This window comes from Emydura macquarii, unplaced genomic scaffold (assembly GCF_026122565.2).
Source record: "Emydura macquarii macquarii isolate MOO-44397 ecotype Brisbane River unplaced genomic scaffold, CSIRO-AGI_Emac_v2 contig_3671, whole genome shotgun sequence".
Classification (NCBI taxonomy): Eukaryota; Metazoa; Chordata; order Testudines; family Chelidae; genus Emydura; species Emydura macquarii.
The window spans coordinates 7,646,976-7,673,537 of NW_027133808.1; the positions used below are offsets into that span (position 1 = coordinate 7,646,976).

Below are 26,562 nucleotides of genomic sequence, written 5' to 3' on the forward strand. Positions count from 1 at the left end.
TTTCACGGAGGCTGCTCTTTTTATTTATTTTGTCTCCCATCACTGCTCAGTCACATAGGTCATTGGAGACCAAAGTGAATGAAAAGTTGTTGACATTTGCTTTTGGACTAAAGATTAATAATGGGAAGAAACATCCCACTAAAACAGACCATCTCCAACACAGGATAGAGAGATTTACCCATCCTTACCAGGGATATACCTCTAAAGAACTTTGAAAATCTTTGTTAACTAAGATGGTATCTATGTCTGACTGTGTCTGCGTAGAAATAAGCAGTGCTGAATTTTACAATGGCAATTCAAAGTGATGATCTATTATGGCTGAACATTTTTGGCAAAGTCTTTATATGCTTCAAAGCAGATTTTCGTAACGTTACTCTAGATAGGTTTTCCATAAATTCTTGAAATAGAAAACATGTATTCCCTTTTAAGTGATTGCTTCTTATATTTGAAGGACAAAAGTAGCTTAGACATGCTGATATAAGTGAATGTATGATCTGAACAAACACATTCTTCTTTCTTATACATCTGCAAAAGACAAGTTTTTGGTTTTTTCCCTCCTATTACTTTTAACAGGACTATGATTTAGTCTGCATTCTAAATATATTTATTTACTATGCTCTAGACAGTACACAGGTCTTCCGGAATCTTATGCTCTTCTGACACAATAAAATGTTAAACATAAATAATAAAACAAAACAGAAATTCAGTTGAACAATTCAGCCCATTTGCCATTCTGCAGAAACTGCTCCTTACAGAGTCCCAGCAGGCTGTCAAGCACAGCTCTTTGAAAATGCAATCAAATCCCAAAATACAGATTCAGTGCACTGGATATTTCTGAGGACCTGTTCTTTACTTGAAATAATAAAATTTATATAAATACACACACACACACAACCATACAAAGCATGTTGCCTTAGTACAGGTTTTTATGCTGTACTGTACAGTATAACATGCTGAAGATACATTTACAGGCAACTACTGATTGACAGCCTGATAAAGCTTTTCCTGCTCACCAACCCATTTCTCTTTCTATAAGGAGGAAAGAAGCAGAACTTACATTGTACTATGTGTGAGATTAGGAGTGCAGCACTGGTATCATTACATGTTAGCCTGCCTTGTGCCAGGTCTTGCTTCACTTGCAATGCAAACAGGTACCTGCAAACACAAAAGTGAACAAAGTTACATGCAAAGCACAAGAAAAAAAATGCAATAAAATGTCGATTCATAATTTTAAAATAGATATCTTTTGCCTATTGGAACCTATAGAAGTGACCTGAATTTGAGTTTCAGAGGCTGAATAAAGCATAACAATACGTTCATCTTTAGGGTTCTATATAGCAGCTGTTTTTCATAGCCAAGACAGCCCACACATCTATACAATGTAAAGAGCACTGGAAATGAAATGATAGTGTAGACAAAACATGGCAGCCATTATGTGCTGAGCAATAGCTTAACAAGCAGCCCTAGACTACTGTAGCCTATTTTATCAGGAAAGAAAGAATGCTGGATAAGGCGCGGGAGTGAAGCTCTCCCCTACTGTTTGTAAAGTGCCAATGGAACTTCCAACGAGGCAGCCACCAGAGAATGACCTCACCACACAGTAACTGGAGGGGGGCTGCTGTCTGGCTTGTAGGAGAAGGTGTGTGGCCCCTTCAAGGGCCAGATAGATGGCTGAGTATGAGAGTGACTTGCAGCAGCAGCTTCAGACCAGGTCATTGTGGGGATGCTGACCCATTCCTCCCCCCTTCCAGGTGACCAGAAGAGAGGGGAGACTATTTAGGTGCACACTGGTGCAAGAAAATCCCTCTTTTACCTGGACAAGATGGAGCAGCAAGAACAGCAGCACAGCAAACTTTGCTCTCTCAGTGTCATGGCACCACACGGTAGCAGACTGTAAGAACAGGAAAAGGGGGGGAGGGGAAGGGCAGAACCTTCCAGCCCACAGCAGCAGAAGCAGGCCTTTTGTAGGAGAAGGGGAAGGAGTTTCAAATTTATCAGCTCCGGACTGTAGCAGACCAGGGAGGCGGGGGAGGGGCAACTCTCCGCTATTGCAGTTGGCCACAGCAGGTGTTTTAGAGCAAATCCTCAATCTCTGGAAAATCCTCACCTCAATCCCTGGAAAAATCATGGAGCAGGTCCTTAAGGAATCCATTTTAAGGCACTTGGAAGAGAGGAAGGTGATCAGGAACAGTCAACATGGATTCACCAAGGGAAAGTCATGCCTGACCAACCTGATTGCTTTCTATGATGAGGTGACTGGCTCTGTGGATGTAGGGAAGGCGGTGGATGTGATATACCTTGACTTTAGCAAAGCTTTTGATACTGTCTCACACAGTATTCTTATCAGCAAGTTAAAGTAGTATGGGCTGGATGAATGGACTATAAAATGGATAGAGAACTGGCTAGAGCATAGGGCTCAACGAGTAGTGATCAATGGCTCCATGTCTAGCTGGCAACCGGTCACAAGCGGAGTTCCCCAGGGGTCGGTCCTGGGGCCGGTTTTGTTCAACATCTTTATTAATGATCTGGAGGATGGGGTAGATTGCACCCTCAGCAAGTTTGCAGACGACACTAAGCTGGGGGGAGTGGTAGATATCCTGGAAGGTAGGGATAGGATACAGAGTGACCTAAACAAACTGGAGGATTGGGCCAAAAGAAATCTAATGAGGTTCAACAAGGACAAGTGCAGAGTCCTCCACTTAGGAAGGAAGAATCCCATGCACAGCTATAGACTGGGGACCGACGAGCTGGGCAGCAGCTCTGCAGAAAAGTATCTGGGGGTAACGGTGGATAAAAAGCTGGATATGAGTCAGCAGTGTGCCCTGGTTGTCAAGAAGGCTAATGGCATATTGGGCTGCATTAGGAGGAGCATTGCCAGCAGGTCACGGGAAGTGATTATTCCCCTCTATTCGGCATTGGTGAGGCCGCATTTAGAATATTGTGTCCAGTTTTGGGCCCCCCACTACAAAAAGCATGTGGACAAGTTGGAGAGAGTGCAGCGGAGGGCAACCAAAATGATTAGGGGGCTGGAGCACAGGACTTATGAGGAGAGGCTGAGGGAACTGGGCTTGTTTAGTCTGCAAAAGAGAAGAGTGAGGGGGATTTGATAGCGGCCTTTAACTACCTGAAAGGGGGTTCCAGGGAGGAGGGGGCTAGGCTGTTCTCGGTGGTGGCAGATGACAGAACAAGGAGCAACGGTCTCAAGTTGCAGGGCGGGAGGTCTAGGTTGGACATTAGGAAAAAGCTTTTTACTAGGAGGGTGGTGAAGCACTGGAATGGGTTACCTAGGGAGGTGGTGGAATCTCCATCCTTAGAGGTTTTTAAGCTGAGGCTTCACAAAGCCCTGGTTGGGATGATATAGCTGAGGTTAGTCCTGCTTTGAGCAGGGGGTTGGACTAGATGACCTCCTGAGGTCCCTTCCAACTCTAATATTCTATGATTCTATGAAATGGGGGAGGAAGGTCCAAACCCAGATCGGGGGGATGGAGTCGGGCTCGACCGACCCTGGGAGACCAAGGATTCTCACCGCATGGGCAAGAGGTTGGACCAAGGACCAGAGTGAGTAGACCCCAGGCTGGCCTGTCTGTCTACCAAATGGATTCCCCTCTACTGTGAAGTAATGTGGATCCTGGGGAAGGAAACACTCTCAGTGGTGAGCTAGCTGCATTCAGGGGTAGAAAGCCAACAGAGAATTGATTCAAATTGTCCAGGCAGCTGCTTCCAAAATTGTTTCCACTGTGCCACAAGGTGTAGTGGGTCGCCTAGAGCCAGGACATTTGAACGAACGGATTGCAGGACAGGACAGGACACTGCAGGAATGAGTGTGCCAGCACCAGATGGCGGTTGCAGGGGCAGGTTGTGAAATTGAGTTCCTTCCATCCCCTGCTGCAATGGGTGTCTGTAGGGGGGACCTTGGTGGGGTTCAGGGAACTTGGCCACTTTACCTCTAGGGAAATCTAAGTGGAGAGGGGAGGATAGTCACTCAGACCTCCCCCACCAAAAGAAGGCAGGAGCCACCAAATTTAGTGGGGTAGCAGAACTAGGCCACAGTAAATAGCAAAAAACAGCAGGGAACTGGTGTCCTAAAGCTGGGTCAGGGATGTCTGGGTAACACACATCTTAGAATCATGGAAGATTAAGGTTGGAAGTCAGTCTCAGGAGGTCATCTAGTCCAACCCCCTGCTCAAAGCAGGACCAACTCTGACTAAATCATCCCAGCCAGGCAAGTCGCACCTTAAAAACCGCCAAGGATGGAGATTCCACCACCTCCATAGGTAACCCATTCCAGTGCTTCACCACCCTCCTAGTGAAAAAGGTTTTCCTAATATCCAACATAGACCTACCCCACTGCAACTTGAGACCATTGCTCCTAGTTCTGTCATCTGCCACCACTGAGAACAGCCTAGCTCTATCCTTCCTGGATCCCCTCTTCAGGTAGCTGAAGTCTGCTATCAAATCCCCCCTCATTCTTCTCTTCTGCAGATTAAACTAGCCTAGTGCCTCAGCCTCTCCTCATAAGTCATATGTTCCAGCCCCCTAATCATTTTCATTGGCCTCCGCTGGACTCTCTCCAATTTGTCCACACCCTTTTTGTAGCAGGGGGTCCAAAACTGGACACAATACTCCAGATGTGGCTTCACCAGTACCAAATAGAGGGGAATAATCACTTCTCTCAATCTGCTGGCAATGCTCATACTAATGCAGCCCAATATTCTGTTAACCTTCTTGGCAACAGGGGCACACTGTTGACTCTCATCCAGCTTCTGTTCTGTAGAACTGTTGCTTAGCCAGTTGGTTCCCAGTCTGTAGCAGTGCATGGGATTCTTCTGTCCTAAGTGCAGGAGTCTGCACTTGTCCTTATTGAACTTCATCAGCTTTATTTTGGCCCAATCCTCCGATTTGTCTAGATCACTCTGTATCCTATCCCTACTCCCCAACGTATCTATCTACCACTCCCCCCAGCTTAGTGTCAGCCGCAAATTTGCTGAGGGTGCAATTCACTCCATCCTCCAGATCATTAACGAAGATATTAAACAAACCTGGCCCCAGCACCGACCCCTGGGGCATTCCGCTTGATACCAGCTACCAACTAGACATTGAGCTGTTGATCAATACCCATTGAGCCCGATGATCTAGCCAGCTTTCTATCCACCTTATAGTCCATTCATCCAACCCATACTTCTTTAACTTGCTTGCAGAAATGCTGTGGGAGACCAAATCAAAAAGCTTTGCTAAAGTCAAGAAATATCATGTCCATCGCTTTCCCCACATCCACAGAGTCAGTCATCTCATCATAGAAGGCAATCAGATTGGTCAGACATGACTTGCCCTTGGTGAATCCATGTGGACTGTTCCTGATCATCTTCCTCTCCTCCAACTGTTTCAGAATGGATTCCTTGAGGACATGCTCCATGATTTTTCCAGGGACTGAGGTGAGGCTGACTGGGCTGTAGTTCCCTGCATCCTCCTCCTTCCCCTTTTCAAAGAACTTTCTACAGAAGCTAATGGCATTACCCATCTGTTGCAAGCTAACCTTCAGTTGTTTCAACAGCTGGGCGCTTCAGTGGGAGAGAGGGGGTCTGAGAGTGGTAATAATGGAAACTTAGCATGGGCTTGAGCTTGGGAGGCAGGCAATGGGGAGGCAGGGCAGACCTCTTGCCAGGGAGTGGGAGCCTTTAATAGGGGTGATTTTTAAGCACCCTACAATTCACCCACTGATAGAGAATATGAATTGATGGGATAGAACTGCTGCCCCAAGGCAGATGGGGGGCAACAGGGCACTGAAGGTGCTCGGTGGTCAGTCACGAGCATGGGTATGCTGGGGTGGCTGACCCAATGGGAGTTCACCTTCTCAGCAATACTAAAGATAAAACTTTGAGAGGTCAACATGTAGACCTATCATTACTGTTGCCCAGGGAGGTGCTGAAAGACAGTAAGCAAAGCAATGAGATACCCAAGTGGCCAAGGGTGGTTAGAACATGGGAAAATTGGGAAGCCGCCTTCCTGATCTACGCAGGCATCATTGCAGAGACCTACTTGGAAGAAGCTCAGCATTGTTCACGTAGCTGCATATAATCAGGCGGGCACATAATATATTTGGGGGCACAGGCTGGTTTCACTATGACGAACTGTTTAGATGGAATGTAGCAACACAAACCGGGATTTGGTGGGACATACCACATCATAAGCATGATGGCCTGGTTTCCACACTGACAATGGCCTGTTCATTCTGCAGCAAGCCCACCACAGGCTCGTAATGATGTCTGCTGGGCATTTAAAGAAAGCAGTTGTTTTTGTAGCATCTGCAAATTCAGGCATGCTTGTGAAATTTACTTTGGGGCCCTTTAACAGCATTGCCACAGCAGTGGGAAGACCATGGGGCGTGGAGAGGAAGTCATATGCTGCCTGCAGACCCATGGGGACAGGAGCAGGGCAGGGGCCCAAGGCACAGGAGGGGGTGCAGGGCGAACTGAAAATGGGGAGCTGGACAAGAGTGCCACCTCCAGTTAAGATGGAAGTGTTAAAGGTGCTCCTTTGGGATTACTCTAATAAAATGGATGGGGCATATTTATTGAATGGGTTTACTGCAATATTTAGGATCCTCTTTTTGGGGAAAGAAGTCATGTGACATCCTAAAATTTGAAGTCCTTAGTGAGAGTGGGTTATATTGTAAAGAAAAATATTATGCAAGAATTAGAGGACACTAGACAAAGCCATTTGATCATCTACCGATACAGAACTTGTCTCCCTTAGTCACGGTCCCGGTTGAATATCACTTAAATCTCCACCTAGATCCAGCCATGTGTTCTGTTTACTATTCCTCCATTGACAAGGCAGTGCACAGGGTTAGGTCTTGTGGCCCAGGTGCTGATGGCCAATTGTGATATCAAGTTTGGTTTTTTTACTTCTACCAGTGCATCCTTCAGACTTGAACATCTTGGGTTTCTCTTTTGAAGGACAATTTTATTTTGATAAAGCTGTGCCCATGGGATGTGCAGTATCCTGTCTGTCATTTGAGAAATGTAGTTCAATGCTACACTGGGCAGTGACGCAGAAAGCAGATTTACAGCAGGTAGTGCATTACTTTTGTTTGTGGGCAGGGCGAATTCAGGTGAGTGTATTAGCTCGATAGATGTCTTTTCAGGTCCTGGCTAAAAACTTTGGGGTACCCTAGAAGAGTTAAAAACAGAGGGCCATCCACTACACTGACCTATCTGGGGACTGAGTTAGACACTCTGGTGGGTATAGGATGACTCCCTCAGGATGAGCTTCAGGAACTACTGGAGGCTTGATTCGGAGAGGCAGAGCAGCCAGGTTAATTATACTCCAAGAGTTATACTCCAAGAGTTACAATCTATTGTTGGGCATCTTAACTTTGCCTGGCAGGTAGTTGCCCTAGGATGGGCATTCTGTGCCTGGCCTGCAGTAGCCACCACAGGCATAGCCAGACTTCACCATTTTATAAAAGAGTTACTGGAGAGATGAAGGTGGATTTGGGGATGTTGGAACAGTTTCATTTTAATGGAGTGTCTTTGTGGAGGGAGGATTGGATGGTCAAGGCTGATTACAGATCCACTCCAATACTTTGAGAGTTATAGGTTTTGGGGTATTTTACCCAGGCAAGTGGTATGCCCAGCAATGGCCCTTTACCTGGATACAAAAAGGGATAGTGAAGGATATAATATTTCTGGAATTTTTTCCTATTTTGGTTGGGGTGGTCATTTGGGGAATGGAGTTTGCTAATAAAAAGGGTGTATTTCTGATGTCATGGGGTGGTACAGGTTATCAATCGCCAGTCCTCCAGATCCCACACAGAGTTCTGAGGTTGGCACGGGCATTTGTATTACAATGTCTCAGCTTTAACATCTGTTTCTCTTCCAAACACAAGCCTGGGGTTGATAATGGTATAGTAGATGCATTATATCATTTTCAGATGGGCAGATATTGAGAGCTGGCCTCAGGAGCCAGCAAGGAACCCAAATGACCACAAGCCCTATGGAGCCTTGGCATACCATTGTGGTCAGTGTCGTACAGAGATCAGTGGCAATGAGCAATGAGAGATGTTTTAATGATTTTTTGCTCTTTCAGGAATGGGAGGGCCTGTCAGCAATTTAGCCCAGTGCAGAGGAATGGGTGCTGTAGTACATGGTGTCATTAGCAACCTGGCAACTGGCATCATCAACCATCTCCAATCGCCTATCAGCCCTTATGTTTGTCTGTATGCTGAATGGTTACCCAGATCCCTGTAGCAGGTTTTTAGTTCAGAGGTTTCCAGCAGGGTGGTCTCGAAGCACCATTGCTAAGGTGGATACATGTTGTCCAAGCACAGTTAATATGCTAAGGGATCTGGTGCAGATCCCAGGGCTCATATGTCATTGTGGAAAGAGGTGGCCTTGTTCAGCATGTCTGGTACCCTTTTTTTGGAGCTTTTAGGATCAGTGAACTAGTTCCTGTGTCCTGTAAGGACTCTTCTGGAAGGGCTTTAGAATGGAGCCATATACATTGGGAGAGGTGATCGGTGACATAAACCTTGAGGAGGTCAAAGACAGATCAGGAAGCCAGGGTGAATCCATTATTCTACAGATGGGTGGCAAATCCTAGATGTGCCCTGTGGGGGGTGTGAGGGCATATGTGGCAATAATGCCAGGAAGGGAGGAGCCCCTCTTGATTCACAGTTATGAGAATCCCCTCACAACATATCAGTTTGTGAGAGAGTTTTAAGATAGCCCCAACCTCATCAGTCCCTTCCAGCATATGAATCTGGTTCCCACTCATTCAGGATCGAGGCAGCAACAGCAGCCGCCCAACTTGAGCCAGGGGCTAGTACAATTCAGACAAACTTGGCACTAGCATCCTGAAACATAGGTGAGATCCTAGGCGGGGAATCAGTGTTACATTTTCCTTTGTGTTTGCATTCCAGACAGTTATGTACCGTGGGTCTCCGGCATTCGGGGGGGCCAATGCTTGTATTTGATTCCATCACCCCACCCCCACCGGTGGCAGCAGTGCCCCGCTGGAGGGGGAGTGTCTCTAGGCCAATTTCCCACTCTCCCCTATGTTGGAGGCCCAGTATAATTTGAGTTGCTTGACCACTGTCCTACAGGCCTAGCATAGCTTCAGTAGCTTGCTTGGCTATTCTGACCCCCTGTAGCATGACATCTTCCAGTTGGCAGAGACTGAATAACCGAACAGAGGTCTCAGTTTTTGCACACCACAGCACATAAGACAAAATACAGATACTGCATGCTTGCAGCTGCATATAGATAACGATGTTGGGAACAACAAGTTATCCTTGAACATCTGGGGTACACTGTTTTATTGCCATGAGGCATATTTTTTTACTCCACCCCTCCTATCACCAGATGTAGTTTTCATGACCCCAATTATCAGATCCTGAAATTTTTCCCAGCAATGAAAATCATTTGGTCGGACCTGTTGCAACATAGGGTGTGGCGGGGAGCTATGAAGCCCCCTTGAGTTGGCACGGCTAGGAGATGTGTGAATAGAGAGGTGGCCAAATTCATACTTGCTGGAGGGGGGTTGGTAATTTCTCATCCGGACATAGTAGGGCACCAGAATTATTCAGGGAGGATGGGGTCCTCCTGTCAGACTTGGGAGCTGACATGTTTTTGGCTGATATTAAAAGGGGCTTTAGGAGATGTCTTGGAACCCAGCTAGGTATGAGAGGGGAGGCAGCCGAGCTAATTGCTGGCATCTCTTTGTGGTGGACGTCCAGTGCAGATAACTCCATAGGAAAGGGATATGGTGGTAAGATAAAATGGATTGGGAAATGATTTAAAGGAAGTATCCTTTAAAGGTGAGAAAACAGGAAGGGTTTGGGGCGCCTATGACTGGTATGGCAGGAAGCAAACCTCCCATCCTGTACAGTCTCCTTAATCCTCATTCAAGTGCAGTGGTGGCAAGGTCCCAGCAGCAGGTTTGCTGGGGATCAGGATGAGTAAAGGGGGAGGGCTGACAGCTGGCCCCCCTCAAGTATATTTAAATGATTATGGACTTACCCACACTGTACACTTTTATCTGCCGGGTACTCCCTGACATTTAGGAATATAGTTGTGGTCTACTTAAATTACATCCAGTCTCTCTGGCATAGCTGGACAATGAGGAGTGAGGCCTTGGTTAAATATCTCTATCTACCTATGGTACTTCCAGAGCCCCATTACCATAGTATCTCATCACCTCACAATCTGGAATGCAGTTATCCTCACAACACCTCTGCAAGACAGGGAAGTATTATTATGCCCATTTTACAGAAAGGGAATTGAGGCACAGAGAGACTCAATGATTTGCCCAAGGTCACAAAGGAAGTCCATGGCAGAGCAGGGAACTGAATGAGGGTCTCTTAAACTCCGGGCCAACACCCTGACCACTGGACAATCCTTCATCTCAGGGTCTGAGATCTGAAGGATGCACATATAATAATTTCATTCTTACAGATTATTTCAGATACCTAGTCACAATGCAACAATTGGGTAATGCTGCCAGACAACAAAATAAAAACTCAATACAATTAGAGGATATGATCCTATCAGACCTCCATGCAGGAAATCCCTCAGATCTCAATGGGAATGCCAAAAACTCAGAAAACTTGAAGAATCAGACTCACATACTGCCTGATTTTTCCTTCATTCTCATCTCTTTACTTTTGTGGGTTTAAATCAGATCCTTACGGACACATTTTCAAAACAAAAGGCAGGGATACAGAGCTAGCCCCAAGACAAGTATTAACATCAACAAGACTCCTGCATCAAAATCCCCACAAACTGTTTAGAAAATTGATCCCTTTAAATCTTTTATAATGCAGTTGTTTGTACTTTCTTTAAAAATAATTAAACAAGAACATTTTAGCCTACATTCCTCACCTCTCTGACCACTGATTACTAGTCTGAAACAGCAAATCTGATCAAGAACATTTCATTTAAAATCTCTATTTCTTGTCTCCACAAGTCTCAAAATAGTTCTCTTAAGATTTCATATCATCATCACCTGTTAAGTGCCAGCAACACACTTAATACTGTTCAAGACACAGACAAAATCAAATGTCTACCACGAGAAACTTTCCATCTACATTAAACAAGATACACTGGGAGACACAGGGTTGTTTGACTTCAACAGTGAATTTGCTATCACATCTGCTTCAGTACATCTAGTAAGCACAAATGGGCTGAGACACACGCTGTGACAGCTTTAACTCATATTTTTAAGGTGTTCTGATAATACATTTGTTTCTACAAGCACATGGCAGTGACCACTCCAGTTAAAATTATAGAACAGCTTTACAAACCCAGTGAGTTTTTAGTTTCAGTTGTTCATAGCTTTCTAAGAGATTGTTCGTTAGAAGACTACATTTTATACACTTCTTGCCTTGAAAGTCATTTTTTTTAAACTTTAAGCAAATTCTATTCACGTGTTTTTTGTAAATTTGGGGGGGGGGGGGGAGTGGGGGGAAGAATCATTTTCCACACTTGAAGGGATAGTCACTTGAAGGGATATTTTTGGACAAACAACTGATTTTTTTGGTTTGCTGGCAGTTCCGAAAAACCAAAAAAAAAAATTGGTTTGACTCATTAAAACTGATGAAAAATTTGGCAAATCAAAAAAGTTGACAAAAACGTCCTTTCATTTCCAGGCCCTTTTTAAAATAAAAGCAAAGGAAATGAAGGGTAAGAGTCACAAAACGGCCAAAGAGGAGAAGGCGGAGGTGCCATCCCCCTATTAATCTGTAATCCAGTCATTAAGGCATTCACCTGCATTCAATTTCCCATTCTGCCTAATGTTGAGAAGAGATTTGAACTTGGCTCTCCCACATTGCAGAAGTGTAATCTAATGATTGAGTCAAAGAGTAGTCTGGGGCTGGTCTCTCAATCTCTCCTGTTGAAGTTGTTCCACTTTGTACAATTAACTACCCAGTGTATGAGGGACTTGAATGTGGGTCCATGGGGAGTGTCTTAACTACCCGGCTATAGAGTCACTCTCACACTCTCTCTGTGGCGCAATGACTATTCAAGTATTCTATACAATATGGAACAGCTTCAGCAGGAGAGACTGAGAGAAAGCTGCCCGAAAATGACAGAGTCCAGTGGTCAGGGCACTCATGCAATTCGGAAGACTCACGTTCAAATTTCTTCTCCACATCAGGCAAAGGGGGTAAACTGAATGTAGGTGATTGCTCTAACCACTAGGATACAGGTTACAAAACTGAGGGGGAAACTGATCCCAGATCTCCCACATCACAGGTGAATAACCAAACTACTAAGCTAAAGGTTATAAGGGAGGCTCCACCCAGTTTTGTGAATGACATCTAAGTTCTGGGGGGAGACAGAAGGAAAAAGGTCCAAAACTATTCAAATTTGTGAGTAGTTTGGGACCGATTAATATTGCATTTTTGGAGAATAAAATATTTGTCTGAAAAATTTCACCAAGGTCAAAGAGCGAGCACTCCATAGAAGTACCACTGCAGAACCTATTGTACCTTAAGGAAGCGTGCAACTTGGTTGCAGCTTTCTTCTCTCTGAAACAAAACCAGCAAATTAGCTGAGTCTATTTTGAGAATGCAGTTTGTGATTTTAACCACGCCATGCTAAGGCTGCATTCACATATATTTTGTTTGTTCTTAATGGTATGTTTTGCTTGCAAGGTTCCAAGTAGTATGACACTTTCAACAATGGTGAAACCGGGCTCAGCTTCACAGGTGGGTGACAGTCCCGGATGCCATGGTTGGGGGGCACTGTCCATATGCCGGAGCAGGATGAGTGCAGGTAAGCCCAGGGCTGGAGCTAGCCAGGTAAGGGGTGAGCGATGCCGCCCAGAGCTGCCAACGTGGCAGGGAGGCGCAGGCCTTGCCCGTGGAGCCAGTGAGCCAGCCCGAGGGTCCCTCCTTTCTCAGGGTACGGGCAGTGGCTACGCATCCATTCTCCTCCTGCTAAGTGGTCCTGCTAGGGCAGTGGTTTGGGGTTTTTCAAAGTGGCTCACTCCCCTCCAGCTTGCCTAATGACCCAGGTGGAGTGCGTTGCTGCAAGGCTACAAAATGGGTGCAGCCATGAGGATGGGAGATCAGCGTTCCCCTCCCCCTGGCTATAGCAGGGAGCACAGCAAAGCACTTTGCCTGGGTCCATAGTTGTTGGGGTCCCTGCTGGAGGCAGAGGGAGGGGAGACCCAGGTGGAGTGCACGGGGCTACAGGACACGAGTGGTTTCCCTGCTGCAGCCAGGGGGACAGGAGATGGCAGTCTCTTCGCTGAACTCCTTCCGTCTGGCTGCAGTGGGATGGGGGCTGCTGACGGAGCAGCCAGGATCCACCATGCTTGAGGAGGGGCAGGACTCTAAAAATCAGTGCCTTCCGGTTTGGCCTGTGACTTAACTGCCATCCAAGCCATGTGCTTTAGTATGTAGTGACAGTCATTCCTCTACACTAGTGCTTTGTCTGTGAGTGTGCGACATACTGCGAGTAATTTGTAGGTGTGACTTTGTAACTCTTTTTAACAGTTTAATTTTTTTTTAAATTTGCTTTGCACTAAATGTTTACTTTAAATATGTAGTGATTTGTAGTCTTTAATGGTGTACACGTCAATACATTTTTTATGAGTGGATAGACTTTGGTGGCTCTTCAGGGCTGTAAAAAATTATATTTGTGGCCCTTGAGCCGAAAAGTTTGAGAACCACTGGGCTAGGGTGCATGGCTGGGAGAGCCCCCAAGCTCAGAAACTCCTCCTTGTGCAGCTCAGCCGGACTCTGGGGCCAGAAGCTGGTCCTCATGCCCTATGCCCCCCGCTGCTGCTCTCAAATTAAAAGAAAGGGCAGCAAAATACAGGTTTGCCCAGGGCGCCATTTTCCTTAAGACCAGTCCTGGGTGAAACACTTACTATGAACTAGCTCAGACAGAGCAGGTAATTAAAAAAAAAGGTGCTATTTTGTGCTTTGTGCTTATGGCCTTGCACATACTCAGAAGAGTAGAGTGGACTTTAAAAAAAAATCACTATTTAATAAACTGATGATCAGAGGATATTACAAAACAAACAAGGATTAACAAAACAGACAGGGAGGAAGGCTGAAAGTGATTATACTGAACTTGTGATATATCACAGCAGCGCACAAAACAAACCATGGACTAATTTTGGGTCATAACAGTAATAAAAATAGAGATGTTTACATTCTTGCTGAAGGGTCTCTTCTCTCCCCTCTTCCCATGTGCAAACATGCAGACTACACATCTGGACCCAAGAGCATTATGGGATGCTTCTTTAGAGAAGTTATGTCATTTTATATGATTTTATTTTATTTTTTAAATCTTGCTAATATATGTGAGCATTTTGATAGCATGGTGATGCCGGTTCCCATGCATTTCAGGACACTAGCATCACACAAAAACAACACTGAATTTACCAGATAATAACCGGCTTCAGTTTATTGTGCCAGCTAGTCGCTGTAATCAGATTTTAATATGTAGACACTTCAGAGCAGAGTTTTGCTTCATAGCTTGCAGAAGAATTTTCTCATGGGAAAATTCACTGATAATATTGTATTGGGCAGAAGAAAGCAAATAGCTCCAGGTGAGGGTATAGAAAAACACGTTAATCAGCACTGACAAAGCAGCTGGCACTACAATCATGCTGGTTTGGTTTGATTATAGAAGACTACCTAGAATTTCAAAAATTAGATATTCAGCACAGAGGAAAACTAAAAAATAGATGAATTACAAACACTGTATCAGCATCCATAAAACTAGGAGTACAACAGTGTCTTCTTAGCCTGGATTTTAATGGGTCCAGCACAAAGGTAACTTTTGGAGCAGCTGGTCTACTAGGAGAAGAAGAATGACAGAAACACAAGTAGAGGAAAAGACAAATAGCTGTTCTAACCTATTTGAATATACTGTAGCTATGGTATATGATAGCTAAGCCCAACTACAGTTGTATCATTATGGCCACTAGATTTTAAGACTGTACAAACATGGCAGACAGAATACATAAAATGATGTATTCTAGCTCTACATCAATTTCCTTTTAAAACCAATATTATGTCCTCTCCTTTTCTAGCAATGATGAAATGATAGTGACATTCCGAACCTTTTCACAGTAATGCAAACTTCACATTAGTTCTTTGTTTCCCCCCAGCATGATGTGTTCTCAGCCTCTCCAAGCAATGACACTTTTCCAACACATACGCTTTAACATTCACATACAAGATTCTTAGCCTGCAAATTTAAAATCAACCAAAAAAAAAAAAAAAAAAGTAATCAGGATTCAGAGCCATGTCTCTAGGTGCAGAAAGAGAAACTAAAATCTATTTACAGTACACGTACTAAGCTACTGAATATTCAGTTTGATATATTCAGAGCCAGGAAATTCTCTGCTAGTTACACAATATTAGGAGTTTTCTTTTGGTCCTGTCCTCTAATATTTTTTAGCCTGCCTTTCAAATAAACATTTTCTTTTTTCAATTTCAAGCAAGGAAAAGGGACTAATATTTTTTTCTACTCCACTGCTCACTTACCAAAATAAAAAAGCTAGGAATAAATGTAGAGAAACCCCAGGGTGGTGAGTGACTTTGTAAAAGAGATTACATAGATAAGAGGAAACCTTTTGGAAAACAAAGTTTGCATCCCATGGGAAATTTCAACATTTCATAATTAATTTTTGTTCTGAATCGGAACAGAAAGCTGAAATATCAGAACACTGTAGAACAAAAACATTCTGAAAAGTTTTAAATCAGAAATGTTGAAACAAAAAAATTAAATGTTTTTGACTGAAATGAAAGAAAACATACCATTATGGCCTTTGTCATAGAAATTAATTTTTTCATCCGAATTGATATTTTCCCATGGCAAATTTCAGTATCAATTAAACCATATTTTTCAGCCTGAAAACTTTCTGAACAAAAAATGTTCACCAGCTGTAGATACATGTGCCTCCATTCTGACCCTCATGTCTACATACATATAGGAATATTACTCTTTTTCTGATATAGGGAGGAGAAATGAGTTAGTGCGTGTTTCTTTGCAACACAAAAACCGAATAAAGTTTAAATCGTCACTTTAATGAGAATAAAAAATAAGCACATATCTAAGTACACAATTTAGCCATAGTAGATGTATGCTTTGTCCCTTGTTTCCTCTTACACCTCATCCTACACTTCCTTCGCCCACAAACAGGCTTCACACACCTGCCCGCAACAGTCACAAATTTTTGTGAATCTTATGAGTTCATCAGGACTATGCGAATGTGTGGTCCAGCTACTGTACCTGGCAGCCACAGGCAGAGCTATCTTCTCCTACATGGTCAGGCTATGATCCCAAATGGTTTTCCTAAACAGAGAGAAATTCTCACGGGGGCTAAGCTCCTCCACTGTCTAGGTCCACTGGGGATTGAAAGTAAAGGACTTTTGCTCGTTCCCCTATTCCACTGCTGCTCTTGAAAACTTCTTATTGCACTATTTTTCCTCTGAGGCTTGACAAGCAACAGTGGGCTCCTGCATCACATCTCCCTGGTGTGTCTTAGCACAGCATGCTCCAGTGAATTACATCCCACACAGGGAGCAGAGGATAATGGCAAGGGATACTCGGATAGATCCCTTGCTCTTATCTCCTGGTGCTTCCACTATTCCTCCCCACTGCTATCCAGTAAGGAATTAAAAAAACAGAATTACAGAATCACTAACCTTGTCAGTTCTTCTTGCAGCTGAGCATGATCTGGTGGAAAGAACTTCACCACAAATTTTACAACAACATGCTTAGGTCCTAAGGGAAAGTCCAAGGAAAATTCATGAAACATTTGTAATAGTCTGTACATTCTCATACAGACATAGACTATTAAATCTAAAATAATGCATATTTGCATTTGTCTCCTGCTAGCATTTTTGAAGTTCCTCAGACTAGTTAATAAGCTCTGTTTAATACATCATAAATCTCTACTCCCTTCTCTTTCTTTCCCTCTACCCTGAATATTGCTGACAATATCGAGTCCTTAAGCAAACCACCTTTTTTATTAATCCCTTTCTATCTTACATCGTATGTTCCTATCTCCATGTCCCCCTACCCTACCTTGCTGCCACTCTAAATAATGCTGTTACCGCAAGTATTTGCCACAACTTGCTAAAATTGGTCACTGTCTGACCCCTTCAATGGGCTTTGGAACAAACCCTCCATGTGTTTCTCTATAAAGTTTAATTTAAAACCAGAAATGGCAAAAGTAAAACAATTTAAATACAGAAACACGATCACTATCATTTTGTTCTGTAGAAATTAACTCAGCACGCTAAATTTCAAAGGGATATGATCAATATATTAAGCAGATTATATATACATGAAAACTGGTAACATTTGAGTTGCATTGTTTTCTTGCTATTGTAACAAATACTGATCGAAGGTGCTTTGTGCGCATGTATAAACAGTAGCTATTAATCAAGTATTGCTTGGCTACCAAAGTTGAATTTTAATTAGCAGACTGATTTTAAAATAACACGAATATAACTTAATAGCACACAATATGTATTACAGTTATATATCTGATGGCAAAAACCCAAACAAAATACAAAGTTAATATTTTAATTGAGAGAGTCCCCTTCATCTAATTCAGCTAGTTTTGGACTGATATAGTAAATGACATCAAGAAAGCACTTACTTCTAATCTGCTTCATAATAGGTTTCAAAAGGTCCAGCCACACCTAAAAACAAAAGAAGGCATTACAAAATCTGAATGAACTACGGCTAGCATTGTTTTATTCTCCATTATACTAAGTTATTCATACATACATTATTTTTTCAGAATGTTTACAGTCATACTCTCCCCTAAATTATCCACAAAGTGTTTTCTTCTTCCATATAATTCTTTAGGTATGTAGTTCCTTGAGACAAAGTGCTGTCACCATGCCTCATCCTTAGAAACAATACACATTCAGAGATACTGTTTTCCTCTATCTTCCACAGATTAAGAGGTATATTTCTCCCTCATTTATCACACATTTTAACATATTAAAGTGAAACCATGCCAGTGTCAGGGGCAATCAATAAAGGTAACGGGAGTTCTTTGAGATGTGTGGCTCCTATCTGTATTCCCATGTGGGTATGCATGTGCTCCCTGCACCTGACATTCTTGCAAGCAGAGTCTGTTGGTCCGTGTCTCCGACCCTGAGGTTATAAGGGGTGGGGCGGACTGACCGCTGCTCCCATTCCCGTCTTCACTGCAAATCAGATCACAATCTGAAGCGGGGGGGAGAGGGAGACACAACGACGAGATGGGAAGAGAAAGTGCAGTGGAATCCAGATAGAGGGCACACATCTCAAAGAACCCCAGTTACAACAAGGCAAGTAACTTTCTTCTTTGAGTACTGGTCCGTGTGAGTATTCTGCTGGTGGTGACCAACAAGCAGTACTCAGAGAGGAGAAGGGTGTGAAGATGCAGGAGGAGCTCTGGACCAAGTAATGTCTCATGAATGTGTGGATGTTACACCACGTAGCTGCCTTGCAAATAATAAATAAGAGGCACCTCTTGCAGTGACGCTACTGAGGCTGCCTGTGTCCTTGTACAGTGAGCCTTTAACCCATGTGGCGGAGGAACCTATGCTAACTGATAGAGTAGGATACAGTCAGAGATCCACTTAAAAGATCCTCTGAGAGGAGACAGACTGATTGTTGCCATAGCAGAACGAATATGAGGACAAGCTAAGTGATTTTCGTTTCCTTCTCCAAAGTAAAATGCCAAAGCTCATCTCATGTTGAGGGAATGAAGTCGCCCCTCGTCATTAGAGGAATGGGACTTCGGGAAAAATACAGGTAAATGAACTGATTGGATTACGTGAAATTCTAAAGTAATTTTAGGAATGAATTTTGAATATAGTGGTAGCAAGACTTTATCCTTTCGAAATACAGTGTCTGGTGGGTCAACCATTAATGCTCCAAGTTCACCTACCCTTCTGGCCAAGGTGATGACAATGAGGAAGGCAACCTTAATTGACAGGTGAGATGTGGAACACATAGCTAAGCATTCAAAGGGTGGCTTAGTGAGTATGGAGAGCACTAAATTAAGAACCCAGGTTTCTTGACTAGCAGAAAGGTTCTGATCAAGCCCTTCAAAAACCTGGTTGTTACAAGCAGATGAAGATTAAGTAACAGCCCATTGGCAGGTGACAAGCACTAATTGCTGCCAGATGAACCTGCACCGAGCTAAGGAAGAGGCCCAACATCTTAAGGGTAAGAAGATATTCCAAAATAGCTGAAATATCTGCTGTCTCTGGGGATATATTGTTTTGCTGGGTGAAGACAGAGAATTGCCTCCATTTGGACAGGCAGTATCTTCTGGTGGAGTCCTTTCTGCTACTGTAAAGGATAACCTGCAGGGCTTCAGAGCAGGAGTGTTCTAGGCTCGCTCACAATCCATATACCATGAGTTGAAGAGTGTGGGAGTTGGGAAGCCTGACCCTGCCCTTTTTTGGGTCAAAAGATCCACACAGGTCCGAATGCTGATAGATGGACATTTTGCCACCAGTCATGCCAGTGAATTCTAGATGCCTAGGAGGTATACTGCCAATAGGGAGATGTGATTCTATTTACACTAGTTCCATAAAGTGACCACTTCTATACAGAGGGGGACACAGCATGTCCCTTCCTGCTTGTTTATATAGAAAATGGTGGTCATGTTGTCTAATATTATCAGGACACCACGTGGATTGTACGAATGCTTTGAAGATTTATGTCCATTCTGCCCTCCTGAGGCCTCCAAGTAGATTGTTCTGTGTAATGATCCATGTGGGCTTCCCAGCCTATCAGGCAGGTGTCAGCCTTTATCATTTTCTTGGATGTGGGACAGAAATGGAACTTCCATACCCACATGTCCAGGGTCTCTCCACCATGCTAAAGGGGCCCTCACCTCAGAGAAGCACTCTGCACTGACAAACCTGAGGAATTGTCTGCGAGAGGAATGAATGTCCACATGGAAATTTGAGTCTTTGATATCAAGAGCTGTGAATCATGTGTTGTTTTCTAGGGATGGTATTACCAATATCAACATAACCATGTGGAATCTCAGCTTGCAAATAAGAACATTGTGTTGACTCAGGTCAAGAATGGGTCACCAGTCTCCTTTCTTCTTGGGAACTAAGAAATACTTTGAGTAGAACCCTTTCCCTCATGTTGAGGGGATACCTGCTGTATTACTTGTCACTGGAGAAGAGACTGTATTTTCCTAGCAAAGATCAGTTGCGCAACAAGGGAAATTGTGGGTCCAGGAGGATGAAGATATCATCAGGAGCAGTATAAGTGACAATCTCCAAAGGTAATGGTGATCTGTCACTCCATGCCACTAGAGTGGTAGAAGATGGTGGTTCCTTATGGAGCTATGAAGTACTGCCAGTGATTTTCTCTGAACCGATGATTTCTGATAGTCCCCGATCTTTCAGGTCTTGGTGCTTTGATTTAGGTAGCACCACAGTTGATGTCAAGGTCAATGCAAAGGCCGGTACCAAAGAAGCCTTGCTCCTATGTGTCTGGATTGATTTAAATCAAGGCGATTTAAATCACCAAGAGAAAATCACTGATTTAAATCAAGTTTCCCACTGATACCACTTCACATATTTCTTAAACAATGGTGCAAATATGATCACTAAAACATGTTAATTTACAACTCAATACAGCATTTTACAACATCTAGGAGGGTATACTTCGTGTAACATTTTAGATAACTTGATTTTTATTAATTTAGGAAATAACACGTAATATTCATTACCTGTGTCATGCTGCAGATGCAATAGCAGTACATTAGGAATGGTAAGAACTAAATGACACACACAAACACAATAGCACTTATATTTTATTAAACTAAATCTTAAATGTTACATAAACGTTTCACATTTGCAATTGCAGCAGTCTCCTGAGTTGCCGTCTGATGGCTGTCAAACACTTTTTTTTTTAATTTTCAAATTTTATTAACTCTAACAGACAAGTCATCACAACACTAAATGTACGCTGTCCTTAAAACTTCTACAACTAGCTCTCATCTTCCCCACTCTCACTGTCATTTTTATTCATAGACAAACAGAAATACGAGTTTTCCTGCTTTTTCAACTCCCAGTCGATTTCTTAGCTTTGAGTGAAAATGCCAAACGATGAAATATTCTCTCTCTGACTGCAGAGGAAGCTACTGCTGTGAAAAGTTGACTTAGCAACAGAAGGAACTCTGTTTCAAGGTGCCTGGCTAATGATTTCCACCAATTCAGGGGAGTGACTTTGTTCAAAACATCATCAGTAAACATGAACTGTTTAGATGGTTCCGCTCCAGCCCTGAAATTTATTATGACTGGCATAATTGAGGAGACATTTTGAGATGCCCATGCCATGGGGTTGAGAATGTTTGCAAGAAAAGAAGGTGGAGTTGGTGCTTGATCCATTCACTTCTTTACTGCCTGCAGTTTAACTTTCTGGTGAGGTAGTTCTTTCTTTAATGTCTTTTGACGTGCCTTCCAAATTTCAACACCATCAGCAATGCACCAACAATTTCTCTGAAGTTTGTTTAAGGCTATGGATATAGGCTTCAGTACACTGAGCATATCCTCTGCATTCCTCTTTAATCCAATGTTAGATACTTTGGATAAATACTTCCATCTATTTTATCATGTTTTTCTTCACAAAGTTTTATGAGAATAGGCAGTTCTTAATAAATTGTTCAAAACAACCAACCACAGAATTCCATCAAACATCTTGAGGGAGATTTAGTTTGGATCCTCCTGCTCTCTTCAGTGAAGCTGAAGCAAAATGGTTGTTAAGGAAGTATTTTACGACTTCTACAACATTATCTTTTATTCCTGGAGAAGACGTACGTTAAGTCTTTGACTAAAAGATGCATTAAATGGGCACTGCAGCCATATGTTATTAAGGAGCATCCTTCCGTTTCTTCTTCTAAGCATCTTGTCATCTTTGCCTCGTTTGCAGCATTGTCTGTGACAAAACTGCGCATGTGACAGTTGAATTTTTGTTCACAGTTTATTTCAGCTTTCACTGCCACTTCTTTTAAATATTCTGTTGTGTAGGCATTTATCTATTGTTTCTGAAAGATATGCAACCCCATCTTCTGTCGTCACACAGGCACGTATTACTGGATCATTTTGTACATTGCTCCATCCATCAAGGCTTAAACTGGGGCAAATTTCCCCTCAGTATTTCTTGCACACTGTTCAAGCTCCTTCTCACACACTGTATCTAGCAACCTTCCACCAATGTCTGCTCTACCAGGTGGAGTATAGCCTGGTCGTAAGGACTCAATCATGTCAATGAAGTGTTTATTGTTAACAATGCAAAAAGGAGAATATGTGGCATAAATAAATGAACCGAGCAATCTTTTCATCTATGGTGTCTTGTTGGTATTTGCTGGACCTTACTACAAACCCATCCATGGTAGTGGTTTTACTGGATGATTGAAATCTTTTGCTTGCTACTGATACTTTGTTGTCTGAAATACATTTAGTTGCAGCAACGCTGCTAAAAGTACCAACGGATGACTCTGAAGTTGTTGCAGACAGACAGTCACAGTCAGTATCTCTTAAATGGGAAGCTTAAATGGGATCCCGAAACAAAATTAAAAAATGATTTTGAATAGTTGTTCTTCTCACTCTATTATTCAGTTAATCATTTACATTTTTTTCTGCAAGGATGCAGATCCGATTCCAAATTACCAAAAAAGCTAAGATTGACTGCACTTAGAGTGCACTTAATTTTGGAGTAAGCCCCATAGAACTCACTGGCACTTCTGTTTTTTGAGAAGACAAATATAGGATGAGGTTCTCTTGGGAAAGCTGAGTTATGCTGAAGTAAAATAGGGAATAGACTTATGGCATCACCATTATGGTCTGTGGCCATGATGTTCCAAAATAAGGGGCATGTATTACGTAATATAAAATAAGAAAATGACACCCAGTGGCAACTGGCAACTCTAGCTTTCTCTTACTGCAACTTTCTTTACCGTATACTTGATTAATTAGTTAACTAGGTTTAAAATCTAACAAGCCATAAGGATTAGCTAAGCTAAACTTTTTTTTCTAGCAACATCCAGTATAGCAAACAGCTTGGGAATTTACTTGTCAAATCACACTTATACTAAAAGGCATAAGGAGTCTTGAAGAATGATGCATTGCAAAGTGAATTATTTAAGTTACTAACCAGTTGAGCCACATTTTTCTTCAGACATATCCACATCTTCATCCATATCATTTTCTCCCAATAAGCAATTTTCATTATGATGTTTCATTCTTGCAACTAGGCCCTGTATCTCCTTCTTGCACTGCTTACACTTGAAACGTTTTCCTTTCTTACCCAGGGAAGGAATTCCTTCAGACTAGAGCCATTAATTCATTTTTATGAGACTGTAAGTGTAGGTGTAGCATGTTATTTCTAACTGTTATTTTTTAAACAAGAGAGAAATTTAGTATTTTATTGATGATTTAAAAAAAAATCAAAAAAATCCGATTTAAATAAAAAAAATCTGATTTTTTTATTTAAAAAAAAATATCATTGATTTTTATCCACCCTGTCTTGGAGTCATTGTGGATACTCCTCTGAAAACATCCTCTCAGTGTGCAGCACCAGTCAAAAAGCTAACGTTAGGAACCATTAGGAAAGGGAAAAATAAGAAGACAGAAAATATTATAATGCCTCTATATAAATCCGTGGTACACCCACATCTTGAATACTGTGCGCAAATCTGGTCGCCCCAAAAAAGATATATTGAAACTGGAAAAAGTACAGAGAATGGCAACAAAAATGATGATGGCTATGGAACAGCTTCTGTATAAGGAGAGAGTCAAAAGACTGGGACTGTTCACCTTGGAAAAGAGATGACTAAGTGGGGATATGACAGACGTCTATAAAATCACGACTGGTCTGGAGAAAGTGAATAAGGAAATGTTATTTACTCCTTCACATAACACAGGAGTTAGGGTCACCCAATGAAATTAATAGACAGCAAGTTTAAAACAAACAAAAGGAAGTACTTCAACAAGGACAGCCAACCTGTTGAACTCTTTACCAGGGAATGTTGTGAAGGCCAAAACTATAAAAAAGTTCAAAAAAGATCCATCAATGGCTATTAGCCAGGATGGCAGGGATGCACTCCATGCTCTAACTGTCCCTAGCCTCTGTTTGTCAGAAGCTGGGAGTGGATGATGGAATGGATCACTTGATGATTGCCTGTTCTGGTCTTTCCCTGACGCACTTGGCACTGGCCACTGTCGGAAGACAGGATCCTGGGCTAGATGGTCTGACCCCATATGGCTGTTCTTATGACTTCTACAGAAAACCTTTGGCTGTGTTGCATCTGAGTTACTTCTTTCCACACACTTTCTCTATGCTGCTCAGGTTTTCTTTAAAATGGAGTTTGGAGAGCCAAAATGAATTTGTCAAGTGTTTCTAGGTTTACGTGTGTTAGAAAATATTTTCATTTTGCCACAGTGTTTAGGCCACATATTTCTATGATCCAGCAGTGGGTTTACTGAGGACATTTCCTAGAAATATGGCCACGGTGTGGATGTTTGCATAGCTATTTGGTTAAAATCAGAGGTCAGTCTATCAGAAAAATAGGTTAATTTGTGAAGTCCCTAGATCAAGTCCTGCAAATAAGAACTTAGCTAAATCATGCCAAGAAACCATACTCCTACTTCAGTAATAGAACCTCATTTAAATCACAAAGAGGCTATTGTAGTTTCTCCACTCAGTTTCATGGCTTCAGGGAAAAACAAGTTTTTCTTTTGCTCCTACTAAAGAAAAGAAAGTGAGCCAAAAGCATTTGTAAATGTGAATGAATGTGGTAGTGCAATAACAATCCAATCTCATATCTGGACTAATGACTCATCAAAGTCCCAATTTATGTGGAAATAACTTCAGCTCTCTGTTTATTCCTGAATCTTTTCAGAGGTTGTGACTGGCATTAAATACAGGAAAGTGTTCCTTTTTCCCGCTCTTAAAACGGAACACTTGGCGTTGCTTGTAACAGCACTGAAGAGCAGTTTTCTTTCTTCTGGTCAAGTGAGAGAGAACAACAAAATGTGATCACACTCTTATGCTGATCAGTCTGAGCTGCTTGAGACACGTTTTGGTGCCTTTGGGTTTTCTAAAGTCGTGCCAGAGGGTAGTTCCATGTGTTGAACTAAGGCACCAACGTTCCTATTTCAATAGGGGACAGAGTGCTGTAGACGGTGAAATTTCAGCTAAGATGGGCCTACTTATAAAATTAAACTACCAAATTAATAAGTGCATATTGCAGAATATGTGAAATGGTGGCTGGAGTCCCTTTTGAAAAGATGTGATTGTTTCTCATTGCAACATATCCATGCTGTCTTTCTATTCGAAAAGTATGTCTGTTATTTCATTAAGGTAATTGTTTATTAATTGCTTCTCTGTCTGGACCATTTTCCCTAATGAATTTATCCTCTGGGAGTAACTCATCTATGCAGTAAACAGAAATGTGTTAAATGCAGGGCGTGCTAGACCTCCATGGCTCCAGACCTCTCAAAATACCTTGTGATCAAAGCTAATGGCTGGATACCATCCCAGGTGTTGCTCAATTTAATCACAACAACCCCAATACCCCTTTGTTTGAAGGGTGGAACACTGAAGCTAAAGAACAAATCTAGGTGGCTAGCACCTTTTTACTAATTAAAGCACATAGGTCTGTCCCTCTTGTATTGTTTTCTGGAATTCCTGTGTTTACTCATGTAAATTACCAAAATGCTTTGAAAAACATTGGATTGAAGAATATAAAAGAGAAGCAATGGAAATAAGCAAGCAGGCAAGCTTCAAGAGAAGAGAAATCACTCTTGACAAGAAATTGAAGAACTACCATCTTGCCCAGCTGCCTTCTGAGACCACGGATCCAGGCTCTCAGGGGAAGCTTCTAAGAAACCATCACCGCCTCTTGCCTGCATTGGTGAGGATAATTGCTTTTGCAGCTAAAATATACTGGACTTTTGGTTTGGGGGCTCATTTTATATGTTTATAAGTATAGTAATTAAAGCCTTTCTGTCATTATCGAACGAGAGTCGTGTCAATTCCTGCGCACACTAATAGCAGATCCCAGTCTGTGAGGTAACAGTGCTCATAGAACCTCAGATTTTTCTCCTGTCCAAAACAGTTCTAACTCATCTATGATGATGACTACAGAACAAGAATCTTTCTTGAGGAATACAGCAAAAAGAACCAGAATGATCACTCCTGATTATAAAGGAACACTTTCTGTAAAGTTAAATCTGTGGCCCCTGGCATGCAGCTAAAGCATTCTTCCATATAAATGTGAATAAAAATTAGTGATAAAAGCTCCAGAAAGATTCCATCCAACAGTACGGTAGATAGCTGTTGCAAGATATGACACCTTGGCAGTATTTTCCTTAATCCACCAGCAGATAGGCTTCAGATTTGGTCCAGGTTGGCTAGACACAGAAGAGTACTAAACAGGGCAAAAAAGCATCTAGAGGTAATAGAACACCTCGCTTAGGAGGTAAAACTAGGAAGTGCAAATGTAAAACAAGTTTGTACACATCCTTGGTAGAGAGTGGATTCCACCCTGGAGGGT

General features: G+C 42.4%; 1 protein-coding gene across 7 annotated transcripts in view; it reads right to left on the reverse strand.

The window, feature by feature from the left end:
- Nucleotides 1–26,562, reverse strand: part of FARP1 (FERM, ARH/RhoGEF and pleckstrin domain protein 1) — a 343,144-nt gene that overhangs the window by 111,784 nt on the left and 204,798 nt on the right. For all 7 annotated transcript variants that reach the window (XM_067536881.1, XM_067536882.1, XM_067536880.1 and 4 more), the window contains 3 exons: nucleotides 17,635–17,677; nucleotides 16,673–16,751; nucleotides 1,058–1,155 (listed from right to left, as the gene is read on the reverse strand). In XM_067536881.1, coding sequence (XP_067392982.1) covers nucleotides 1,058–1,155; nucleotides 16,673–16,751; nucleotides 17,635–17,677 — 220 coding nt within the window. The remainder of the gene's footprint in view (nucleotides 1–1,057; nucleotides 1,156–16,672; nucleotides 16,752–17,634; nucleotides 17,678–26,562) is intronic.